Genomic DNA, 10,197 nt, shown 5'->3' on the forward strand with positions numbered 1-10,197 from the left:
GAGGTTTCCTTTGAGACATGATGGTGGAGACCATTCAAAATGGTTATTCATTCAAATGGACCACATCAAAACAGTTCCATCGAGTCCCATCTTGAGGTAAAGCTTTCCATAAACGAACCATTCGATCACTTGCTGAAGAAGCTAAAATACTACCCACCATATTCCACTGCAGTCGAACAATTCTTTCATTTCCGTGATTCAACCTACAGATTGGCTGCATTTCATGTCCATTTGTTTTATTTCCTTGTTGGATACGTGGAAACTGAAACAAAAGTATCGAACCATCTTCACAACCCAACGCAATTCGTTCAAAACTGCGTCCCACATGAGGTGCCCAAGCTACTGCTGAAAGGTCGGCAGTATCTGATTCACTAGTCCTAAACAAATGCCAATCTGTCCAACGACGAGTATCATTGTCCATACTCCATACACGACAATCCTTATGGGAAGCTACTACTATCAAAGGAATGCTATCTACTGATGGATTCCAACTCATACCAACTACTGGAGAATCCATATCCAATTCTGTCAACAAAGGCCATTGATGAAGATCTGCTTCATCTATACAAGTATATATACGTACATAACCATCAGCAGAGCCTGAAGCCAATAACAAACCCAAGTGTGGTGGAGCAAACTGAACTTGTCTCACTTCATCTCTAGCGTCCACCAAATGTGCCAACGCAGTCCACCCTTTTGTACTTTTATCCATCGAAGAGGAAGAATAGGAAGACGAGGCTTCTGGCTCTTCCCAAATAATAACTCTTTTGTCATAAGAGCCTGTTGCGAGAATATTTCCGAAACAAGGATGTGCCCAACTCACACCAAATAAAGGACCTTCGTGTGCTTTCCACTGATAAGTACGTTGCCAATCATCTTTCTTATTCCATATACATATTTCTCTATCGATAGAAACAGTAGCTAACCTCTTTCCGCTATAGTCATAAGCCATATCTTGAACAACACTAATCTCTTCTTCCTCATCCATCATCATCCAGCCTCACTCTGCTATTATTATTTTCCTCGATGCAATTGTTTCTCTCTTGTCTTGTTCCTCCTCCAGTGAAGAACAAGGCCCATGACTCAACTTGTCGAAAGCAACTTTCAAAGTTACGTCCATGTCCAAACAAGTATCACTTAGTTATGAACCATGTACAAGGAGGAACCCACAAAAGAAAAGTTGCTTTGGTTTCGTTGGGCTGTCCGAAAAACACAGTTGATGCAGAAGTGTTATTAGGAAACTTGAAAAGGAAAGGCTTCCAAATTGTTGAGAAAATGGAAAAAGCAGACGCTGTGATTATCAATACTTGTGGTTTCATAGAGGATGCTAAGAGAGAGTCTTTGAGTTTTATTTTCCAGGCGTTGGATTGGAAAAAGAAACACCTGAAAGGAGTTATTGTAACAGGCTGTTTGGCACAACGATACGCTGAAGAATTGGCTGCACAAATACCACAAGTTGACGCAGTCGTAGGGTTTGAAAGTTATGCTAATGTAGCTCAAACGTTGAACCAAATATTCTCCCAACAAGAAGCTAGTCGTGTTCAAGTGGGAAAAGCTACCGTTCCTTTTCAGACAGAATACATTCGTCACCCATTAACACCCAAACATAGTGCCTATTTAAGGGTAGCAGAAGGTTGCAATCATGAATGCTCTTTTTGTAGTATTCCGAGTTTTCGAGGAAGATTTCGCTCAAAACCTTTTCAAAGTGTCATAGAGGAAGCAAAGATGTTGGTTGAAGGAGGGGTTTGTGAACTCAATATCATTGCTGAAGATACCAATCAGTACGGTATGGACTTTGGTAATCAAGACCAAAGGAGATTGGCTGATCTTTTATATGAATTGGCCAACCTATCTTCATTGAAATGGATTCGTCTGTTGTATTGTTATCCTTCTTATTTTTCACCAGCTCTCATACGAGCTATAGCAGAAATTCCTCAAGTAGTGAAGTATATCGATATTCCTCTGCAACATGCATCCGATGGAATTCTAACAAGAATGAATAGACCCAACAGTCAATATACTCGTCAACTTTTATATCAATTGAAGCAGAATATTCCAGAATTATGTTTAAGAAGTACTTTTATTTGTGGGTTTCCAGGAGAAACGGAAAAAGATCATCAGGAACTGGTTAGGTTTATTAAGGAGTTGGGATTTTCTCGAGCTGGATTCTTTACTTATAGTTTGGAAGAAAATACTAGTGCTTATTCCATGGATGGTCATGTTCCTGATGAAGTAAAGCAAGCCAGAAAGGATGAGTTGGTTTCCTTACAGCAGTCCATTCAGGAATCATTTGCTATGAAATGGGTTGGAAAGAAGATAAATGTGCTCATCGACAAAGTGGAACAGGGATATTCTAAAGGACGAGCTTATTTTGATGCACCTGAGATTGATGGAGTTGTTTATGTTTTACAGCAACTATCACCTGGAAGAATATATTCAATAGAAATATTAGGAACGAATGGTTGGGATTTATATGGACACAAGTAAGTACCATAGTCTGTCAACAATAAATGGTAACAAGTTAACAATACTCAAACTTATTGCTCTCTCTCTCTCTCTCTCAAACACACACACATACACACAATGCACACAATACACAGCAGAATCTCTCTCTTAGTGATCCAATCGCAACGACAAGACAATAATATGAAGTGATTTCTATTCCTTCTCCTTCTCATCGGCTTGTAAGGAAAACAAATCGTCAAAAATATTCGAGAAATTTTTTACGAAATGATTGGCTTCGATGTCATCTGTCGATTGTTCAAGAACGGAAGAAGTACTATCATCATATAAAGGGAATGTCATGAAGGAATCATCCAAAGGGGAGTCACTAAGTAAAGAAATAGTTTGAAAATGATTATCAACCATATTGGATTCCATTTGAGAATGTTCCTTTTCACTACAAGGACCAACTGAACAAGAAGATTGATGCAGTGAGTGAAAGGAATCGCTCTTATCCCATTGTTTACAAGTATGAGAATTCATATCTACTCGTCCTTGTTGAAACAACAATGCCATTTCATTTTCACCTGAGACACTATGGGATGCCTTTTGTTCTATAGCAGTTTGTAAAGTTGATGACTTTTGGTCTCGACTAGAACAAGGCCAACGATTGACTCTTTCCAATAACCGCTTTCCAGCATCTTGAAATGTTGTCTCTAAAGGAAACGATAAGGACTTGAAATTCTTTCCTTTACGAAATGATCTACAACGTCCTGTCTTATAGGGACTTGACCCTTTTTCCATGTTACTGGAACGTTTCTGATGCCAAAGGCTGCCATGTTGATCCCATATATGGGTATGATGACTACATCTCTTGCAGATTCTATGAGTTACTGCATTTGTACTTTCATGCTTCAACACTTCTTGTACAGAACTACCAACAGAGCTTTTTTTGGAAGATTCCACATTACTTCTATGAATGAAAGATGGTCATCCCTCTTTGTAGTTTACATATATCTCTCTCTATTTACCTGCAGGATGTACACAACGAAAAGTCTTGAGGTTCATTTATTTCTTCTTTTGGTTCCGAAAATGGATGTCCAAATAGACGATGTTCTTTTTCGAAAACAATAGCGGTATGATAGTATCCATTATCATGTAGGAACTGATACAACGAGTGAAAGTCGGCAAACATGGCTTTCAAGAAATCCTTGTGAGAACGCAACGGCCAATGGGAATACTTGAAAGATATGACGTGTCCCAGTCGACTGATAACCAAACTGGGGATGGGAAATCTTGCTGACAAAAAGAGCAATTTCTATATAAATATATATATATATGAATACCGAGGAAATGAATTGTACCATTCTTTTATATATTTAGATACTACCACTGCTAGTCAATGCTTGACGTCGTACTCCTCTAGTACCTTTCTTTCCACTGGCTACAACGGAAGTTTTACTACGAGGTACTTTTTCCTAGTTAAAAGTCAAAAACTGCACTACCTTCCTCCTCTACTTACTGCTACACTCACCTCTTTCTCGGTCAAAAATATTTCAATGTGACAAGGATGAGACATGAACGGATTGACTCTACCATGAGCACGATAAGTTCTTCTTCTACCTTTGATAGCCTGATTCACTTGAAGATGGGAGATATAAAGCGCATCAACATTCAATCCTTTCACTTCCGCATTAGACTCTGCATTTTTCAACAAGTCCAAAAACACCAAAGCACTCTTCTTAGGCCATCTTCCGTTAGGAAATCCGTGTTGTTTAGCTTGAGCTTTTCTGCCAACACCATAACGATATCGTACAAAGGGAACTATCTCTTTCTTTTCGATCACATTTTTCAAATAAGTCTTTGCTCTTTGTAAACTCATGCCCTTTAACGCACGTCCCGTCTCTCGTGTGTTTTTAAAGTGCACTCGAATATCGGAAGCACGCGCTTTGCAAGCTTTGAAAAAGTAAATAGAACACAACAAAGGATCCGGAAAACACTTACTTTTAGTAGGATTATCTGGTTGCTTTGAATATCTGGTCATCGTCCTCTTCTTAACAATCCTCCTCTCAAAATCCTTACTACAAAAAGACCAACGACGGCGAAATGGAAAAGAGAAAGGAAGGGAAATGAGGGTGCTTATGATCCAAGCTGAAAAACTTGAAAACCATACACAACGAAACAAGTAAACAAAGTGCAATATTGCGTACAAAACAATAAAGTTTATACTGCTCAAAAAAAAGAGGTTTTCTTTAGGAATTCACTAGAATCACTTTTGAGTTGGAGATCTTTTCTTCTCGGCCCTTCTTCCTGTCGCATTCTTTTCTTCCTAATCCATTCCTACGTACTTGTGGCTTTTGTGTCTTTTCCATAAAATAGACTCATGGCTGAAAATACTCATACTGCTAACGGTTATACCAAAATAGAGTGGCCAATGAGTGCTGCTCTAGATACCAACGAAGAAAGAAATATAGCCAATGGCCCCTTTTGTAGTGATATTACCACCAGAAACAATGTTGCTAGGTCCCAACGTACTCAACAATATATACGTCACACTTGTGAACCACAATATTATTCGGACTATTTACAGTTGGACAACCTACTGTCTTGTCAAGCTCCTGTTACAGAACGTGCGGATGACAAAGCACACGACGAAACACTGTTTATCATAGTCCATCAAGTATTTGAACTGTGGTTTAAGCAAATATTGATCGAACTCGACTCCATCATCGAAATACTATCTTCTATAGAAGTATTCTGTGATAAACGACTGGCACTCGTACTTCATCGACTGAACCGAATAAAGGAAATAGAAGACGTCATGATTAGACAAATAGAAGTTATCCAAACCATCACACCACAAGAATTTCTGGACTTTAGAGACTATTTGTTTCCTGCTTCTGGCTTTCAAAGTTTTCAGTTCCGTTTATTTGAAGAAAAATTGGGGATCAGGAATCAGATGAGACCCAATGAAGGATGGTTCAACTCTCTACGAGATGAACATAAGCAAATGATTCACGAAGCAGAACGAGCGCCTTGTCTTTTTGAAGTGGTTGAAAAATGGTTACAGTTGCTACCTTTTAGAGAATTCCGTGGATATAATTTTTCGCAAAGTTATAAAGAAGCAACTGATAGAATGTTACAAGTGGATGAGTCCATCATTGAGCAACATTATGAAGGAGAAGATAAGGAAAAGGCATTGAGAGAATTGGAACGTACAAAAAAGGCATTCCAAAGTGCTTATGATAGAGCAACTCATGAGCATTTGATACAAAGTGGTCAGCGAAGATTAGGTTTTAGGGCAACTGGTGCAGCTCTGTTGATCATGTTGTATGAAGATGAGCCCATGTTGCATACTCCTGCCTTGATTCTTCGAGCAGTTGTCGATGTAGAAGACAAGCTCAATCTTTGGCGTTATAGACATGCACAAATGGTTCGCAGAATGATTGGTGGAAAAGTAGGAACAGGAGGTTCTGTAGGACATGCTTATCTTCGTTCTACTGTGGATCGATATCGAGTATTTGGAGACCTTGCCAATGTTTCTACTTTGTTGATTCCTCGTCGTTTATTGCCAGAGTTACCATCAGAACTTCGAGAACAACTTACTTACTACCATCGAATGGAAAAACTAGATAGGACATTTTTTGATAGAGGTGGGAGTGGTGAGTCTTTGGATGACTTGTAAGATGTTGTCTTTTCTCAGTTCATTCTGTCTTTTAAAGCTGTAGTTGATTGGTATAAGAAATTCTTCACCGAAAATACACCGCATCCACTCGTTTATATTCACTACTTTGAATTCTCTTTTGGGTCATCACTATGTAGGTACAAAAAAAAAGGATAGTCATCCAAGTTGTTATTCACTATTTTCCTTATGCACCGATGACTGGGTATCAAGACTAAAACCACCACTCACTATTCCAAGTCCCTATACAACAACTTTCACATCTCTATCTCTTTCAAAAGAAACTTGTATCACCGTCGATCCGTGCAACTTGTTTTGTACGAGTTGCATCCATCTTCTAGGCAGTCGAAACAAATATCTATTTTCACTGTGGGTAAAGATGAAAAAGACACAAACGAACCACTTACTGTACTTGGTCTCTAACTCGCTTTCTCGTGGGTTCATTTTTTATGAGACGTCGGTTACATTCCATAAGACGACGATATAGACGTGGAAATCCATATGTTTTGGCTACCACAAATATGGAAACCTTCTTCAACAACGATAACAAAATAAGTTTACCAATCACGTTGACCATGACACTTTCATGAATCTTTTTCCATTTTGTGAAATGAAAGAAACAATACCACTTTATGAAGCATGACCAACTCTTGTCTCTAATCTTCTAAGTGCTTCGGTAACGAGTGAACATGATTGTTTCGTTTGACCTGCTATTTTCATAATTTTTTGAATCGAGTCAATTATTTCGATAGTTTGAGAATAGGGATTGTACCAAACTGAAAATGGTCTTGATATTGTTTCAGCAAACTTGAGAAACTTATCAGTTGCTGAAGAAAAGCTATCTGCCACAAAGTATACTGGTTGATATTGAGTAATAGGATAAGGTTGTTGAGAGGCAACAAATGGGTCCCAAGGCAATAACTGTGGTTCATTACCCAGAGCATATTGTAACTCACCAAATGATGACAGCAAACCAGCTCCGTATGCTTTCACTTGTCCATCTTCCTTCAACAAACCAAATTCTACTGAAAACCAATAACATCTTGCCAAACGATCAATATCCTCATCTGAAGCACCGAGTGATGCCAAACCTATCTGATGAGAGAATTCTGCAAAATCTGGATCAGCCAACATAGGAGCATGGCCCAATAACTCATGACATACATCCGGTTCTGGAGTATACAACGGCTTTGAATGGTGTCTTATGTATTGTGTCGAATGAAAGACTCGGAATGCTAAACCATTTAAGAAATCTCGAGGAGACAACAAACCCATCACAGGTCTTAATCGAAAACCTGTGCATTCCCTAAGAAACTCAGAAACATCTTGCAACTGTGGAATCTGATGAGGAGAATATCCACAGTTCTTTTCCAACAAAGGGAATATATATCGATATTGTTTACAAGCATGCGTAGGATATAACTTGGTTAGTTCCGTATATACCGTATTCCAAGTCTTCAACTCCTTTTCTGAATAAGTGACATGAGGAAGAGGTTGTCCATAGCCATACTGTTTCGCATTTTCTGTAATCGACTGTCTCCTCTCTCGATATGCTTTATCATGAAACCCAGGATGGTCGGCATCCAGCTCAGCTCCAAACTATATTATTCATTTGAATAACTCGTTACAACTAACAATTGTGCTACTTACTTCTAGAGTTCGAGAAGAAAAGGCATCTAAATCTCTCATCTTTCTAGGAAACCAAGGAATCCCGCTCAAAGTGGACACCTCTCCAACACTTTGTGTCATGTCTTCAAATCCCTCACCAAGTACAGTCACTTTAATACCTTGACTGGTCAATTCTTCCACAGCTTTCTTTATTCTATCCACAAGACTGCCACTTGTCACTACTGGACTCGTTTCTTCAGAAATATTGACAAAAATATCATAAGAAGCATCTGGCTGTTTCACTTCTGTGGTTGGGCGAGATTCAATTCTACTCAAGTTAACTTGGTACTTTCCAAGAACAGCAAGTGGTTGTGTAAGTGAGCCAGGAGTGTTGGGTACTCGAACGACCAAAGATATTCTTCCAAGGGTGTTGCTGCCTGAAAAACGAGTCGGAGTGTTTGCTTCCACTGAAAGATATCTTTTGGATATTCTGTTGGTTGGTGATAAAAAACGACTTCTCCATGGATAAGAATAAAAAAGACTTTTCCACACATTCGACGACATATTTCACAAGTCAAATAACGTGGAATGTCTATGAGACAAGTTGAATTTCACACAAGTTTTTATTTTCAATCATAAAGTATATGTGCATTTCAACATTTTAATATTTCCGATGACAACTAAACGGCTTCCCTGAATGTTCTATAGCAACTACCAAACTTCTAAAAGTGCCATAGCTTCCAAGCGTAAGAATAAGAAAACCAACCACAAAACATAACAAAGGAAGCATCTTTTGATACCAACGTGTTTCATGCCAAAACTCCCAAAAATAATAAGCACTAGGAACCATAAAAGTTAAAAAGGAGGAGAACAAAGAAGTCATAATTCCAATGAAAGATGAAAAGAAAGGAATGAGACCTGCGACTACAAAGGAAGCTCCATAAGTAACTCCAGTCCAGAGGAACCACCATAAACGATTAGCCACGCCAGTATCTTTAAACTTGCGCAAACCTCCAACCAACAAAGGCTGAAAAGTCCATTGAACTACACGACTTAACACATTACCCGCAATAGTACAAGTAATAGTCACATGAATAACCAAAAATACGTCATTCACATAGTGTATAGGACCATGTTTGATAACAAGCGTCACAGGGCTTTCCATCTTTCCAGTATGTCCTAAATAATAGTAGGCAACTGCTGCCAATGTCAAATAACAGGCATAACTAAAAGTCTGAGAAAGCCACAACGAAATACGAAAGTCATCCACATTTTTCAATTCTGCCATAAACTCAAAATAAATCATATGACCAGTAAAAGCAAATATAATATCCATGCTGGCTGTAAGACCTTGATAAAATGAAGTATCTGAAGTCGCATAGGTCTTACCCAAACCGTTACCAATGGAAGGAGACTTTGCACAAACAATAACAATAGGTACCAATATGAAAAGAATAGCAATAAGAACTATGTAAGATACCTCAAAAAGACTTCTCGCTTGTCCAGTGATCCAAATCATGGCATAAGAAATGACAAAAAATACAACAGTACATATATGATACTTATTCAACATATTCTTCCAAGTCAAAGTTGCAGTCAATAAGTCAGATGTCACAAGACCAAAGAAATATGAGTAGGCAATAGTTGCAGTGAAATACATTGCAGGCTTTCCCCATAATCTCCTACTCATCGCGGCATAACTCCGAACTGTGGGATATCTCTTAGCCATATAATATAAAAAGTATCCCGTGGCCGTAGTAATGAGATAAGCTGAAGTCAATACAAACACTCCACCAACCCAACCAAGTGTTTCAAATGCACTTGGAATAGATAAAACACCAACACCAACCATATATCCACACATCAGGAAAAATAACATAAACCAGCCTAACTTTCGGGGTGGAACATATTCCTTATCAGGATCATTAGGGTCATAGGAAGAAGAACGCCTTCCACTCAAATCAAACGATTCTTTCATAGCTTCCTCAAAGCTCTTCTCGAATGAGGTTCTTCCAGAGTCTATGTCATTCTGCTGTTCATCAACGTCAATAGATTCAACCGGTTTGTTCTTGACGTATTCCATTGCTAATCAGAAAAAACTTTGACAACTACAGATTGCCCTTTTCAACGACAAATTTAACATGTGACGATGAGCGACTGCTGCTTAAAAAATTGCACTATGCCCTTGGACTACGTTCATCTGACCAATAAGAAGTAATTGAGTGGAAGCAACGCGTTGGAAGTTGACTCGGCCAATTTCATCGGCAGCTTCCAAGGCCGTTTCATAGGTCCGATGTCAAAGCTAGAATTCTGTCAGATAGAAGAGTTCCGGAACTTGCTGGAACTCGCTTCCAACATGCGCATTCACGATACTTTTGAAGTTTTCCCTTAAATGCCTCCCTTGTACTTGGAAAATGAAGAATTCAAGATTCGATAGACAAAAAACCGTGTATGACAATAAGACT

The 10,197-nt window shown here is 38.7% G+C and overlaps 8 protein-coding genes across 8 annotated transcripts; 2 read left to right on the top strand and 6 right to left on the bottom strand.

Annotated features, from left to right (window-relative positions):
- Positions 1-4: 4 nt before the first annotated feature.
- Positions 5-1,009, bottom strand: Gasu_36350 (transducin family protein / WD-40 repeat family protein). Its single transcript, XM_005705359.1, has one exon. It carries the CDS (start codon positions 992-994, stop codon positions 44-46), a length of 951 nt encoding a protein of 316 aa, XP_005705416.1. The 5' UTR covers positions 995-1,009; the 3' UTR covers positions 5-43.
- A 10-nt stretch (positions 1,010-1,019) lies between these two features.
- On the top strand, positions 1,020-2,526 carry Gasu_36360 (uncharacterized protein). The gene has a single exon (XM_005705360.1). It carries the CDS (start codon positions 1,027-1,029, stop codon positions 2,485-2,487), a length of 1,461 nt encoding a protein of 486 aa, XP_005705417.1. The 5' UTR covers positions 1,020-1,026; the 3' UTR covers positions 2,488-2,526.
- Positions 2,527-2,564: 38 nt separating this feature from the next.
- Gasu_36370 (uncharacterized protein) lies at positions 2,565-3,679 on the bottom strand. The gene is made up of 2 exons (XM_005705361.1): positions 3,474-3,679; positions 2,565-3,415 (listed from the first exon to the last, which is right to left on the bottom strand). The coding sequence occupies exons 1-2, from the start codon at positions 3,635-3,637 to the stop codon at positions 2,659-2,661; spliced, it is 921 nt and encodes a 306-aa protein (XP_005705418.1). The 5' UTR covers positions 3,638-3,679; the 3' UTR covers positions 2,565-2,658.
- Positions 3,680-3,724: 45 nt separating this feature from the next.
- Positions 3,725-4,579, bottom strand: Gasu_36380 (60S ribosomal protein L17e). The gene is made up of 3 exons (XM_005705362.1): positions 4,447-4,579; positions 3,977-4,398; positions 3,725-3,920 (listed from the first exon to the last, which is right to left on the bottom strand). Exons 1-3 carry the CDS (start codon positions 4,484-4,486, stop codon positions 3,822-3,824), a joined length of 561 nt encoding a protein of 186 aa, XP_005705419.1. The 5' UTR covers positions 4,487-4,579; the 3' UTR covers positions 3,725-3,821.
- A 100-nt stretch (positions 4,580-4,679) lies between these two features.
- Gasu_36390 (tryptophan 2,3-dioxygenase) lies at positions 4,680-6,160 on the top strand. Its single transcript, XM_005705363.1, has one exon. The coding sequence runs from the start codon at positions 4,826-4,828 to the stop codon at positions 6,125-6,127; it is 1,302 nt and encodes a 433-aa protein (XP_005705420.1). The 5' UTR covers positions 4,680-4,825; the 3' UTR covers positions 6,128-6,160.
- Positions 6,161-6,174: 14 nt separating this feature from the next.
- Positions 6,175-6,609, bottom strand: Gasu_36400 (uncharacterized protein). Its single transcript, XM_005705364.1, has 3 exons — positions 6,532-6,609; positions 6,419-6,482; positions 6,175-6,367 (listed from the first exon to the last, which is right to left on the bottom strand). Exons 1-3 carry the CDS (start codon positions 6,594-6,596, stop codon positions 6,296-6,298), a joined length of 201 nt encoding a protein of 66 aa, XP_005705421.1. The 5' UTR covers positions 6,597-6,609; the 3' UTR covers positions 6,175-6,295.
- Positions 6,610-6,614: 5 nt separating this feature from the next.
- Positions 6,615-8,329, bottom strand: Gasu_36410 (phenylalanine-4-hydroxylase). The gene is made up of 2 exons (XM_005705365.1): positions 7,775-8,329; positions 6,615-7,723 (listed from the first exon to the last, which is right to left on the bottom strand). The coding sequence occupies exons 1-2, from the start codon at positions 8,294-8,296 to the stop codon at positions 6,755-6,757; spliced, it is 1,491 nt and encodes a 496-aa protein (XP_005705422.1). The 5' UTR covers positions 8,297-8,329; the 3' UTR covers positions 6,615-6,754.
- A 10-nt stretch (positions 8,330-8,339) lies between these two features.
- On the bottom strand, positions 8,340-9,839 carry Gasu_36420 (amino acid transporter, AAAP family). The gene has a single exon (XM_005705366.1). The coding sequence runs from the start codon at positions 9,813-9,815 to the stop codon at positions 8,394-8,396; it is 1,422 nt and encodes a 473-aa protein (XP_005705423.1). The 5' UTR covers positions 9,816-9,839; the 3' UTR covers positions 8,340-8,393.
- Between the last annotated feature and the right edge of the window lie 358 nt (positions 9,840-10,197).

Source organism: Galdieria sulphuraria (assembly GCF_000341285.1).
Source record: "Galdieria sulphuraria unplaced genomic scaffold scaf_30, whole genome shotgun sequence".
In the NCBI taxonomy this organism is placed as follows: Eukaryota; Rhodophyta; class Bangiophyceae; order Galdieriales; family Galdieriaceae; genus Galdieria; species Galdieria sulphuraria.

Coding starts and splice junctions, on each gene's coding strand:
- Gasu_36380 (XM_005705362.1), bottom strand. CDS start 4,486: ATGACCAGATATTCAAAGCAACCAGATAATCCTACTAAAA. Junction 4,399..4,446: donor ACCAGATAATCCTACTAAAA/GTAAGTGTTTTC, acceptor ACTTTTTCAAAG/CTTGCAAAGCGCGTGCTTCC. Junction 3,921..3,976: donor TATTTTTGACCGAGAAAGAG/GTGAGTGTAGCA, acceptor ACTTTTAACTAG/GAAAAAGTACCTCGTAGTAA.
- Gasu_36390 (XM_005705363.1), top strand. CDS start 4,826: ATGGCTGAAAATACTCATACTGCTAACGGTTATACCAAAATAGAGTGG.
- Gasu_36370 (XM_005705361.1), bottom strand. CDS start 3,637: ATGTTTGCCGACTTTCACTCGTTGTATCAGTTCCTACATGATAATGGA. Junction 3,416..3,473: donor TCGTTGTGTACATCCTGCAG/GTAAATAGAGAG, acceptor TTTCATTCATAG/AAGTAATGTGGAATCTTCCA.
- Gasu_36410 (XM_005705365.1), bottom strand. CDS start 8,296: ATGTCGTCGAATGTGTGGAAAAGTCTTTTTTATTCTTATCCATGGAGA. Junction 7,724..7,774: donor TTTCTTCTCGAACTCTAGAA/GTAAGTAGCACA, acceptor TGAATAATATAG/TTTGGAGCTGAGCTGGATGC.
- Gasu_36420 (XM_005705366.1), bottom strand. CDS start 9,815: ATGGAATACGTCAAGAACAAACCGGTTGAATCTATTGACGTTGATGAA.
- Gasu_36360 (XM_005705360.1), top strand. CDS start 1,027: ATGCAATTGTTTCTCTCTTGTCTTGTTCCTCCTCCAGTGAAGAACAAG.
- Gasu_36400 (XM_005705364.1), bottom strand. CDS start 6,596: ATGGAATGTAACCGACGTCTCATAAAAAATGAACCCACGAGAAAGCGA. Junction 6,483..6,531: donor CGAGTTAGAGACCAAGTACA/GTAAGTGGTTCG, acceptor CAGTGAAAATAG/ATATTTGTTTCGACTGCCTA. Junction 6,368..6,418: donor ACAAGTTGCACGGATCGACG/GTGATACAAGTT, acceptor GTTGTTGTATAG/GGACTTGGAATAGTGAGTGG.
- Gasu_36350 (XM_005705359.1), bottom strand. CDS start 994: ATGATGATGGATGAGGAAGAAGAGATTAGTGTTGTTCAAGATATGGCT.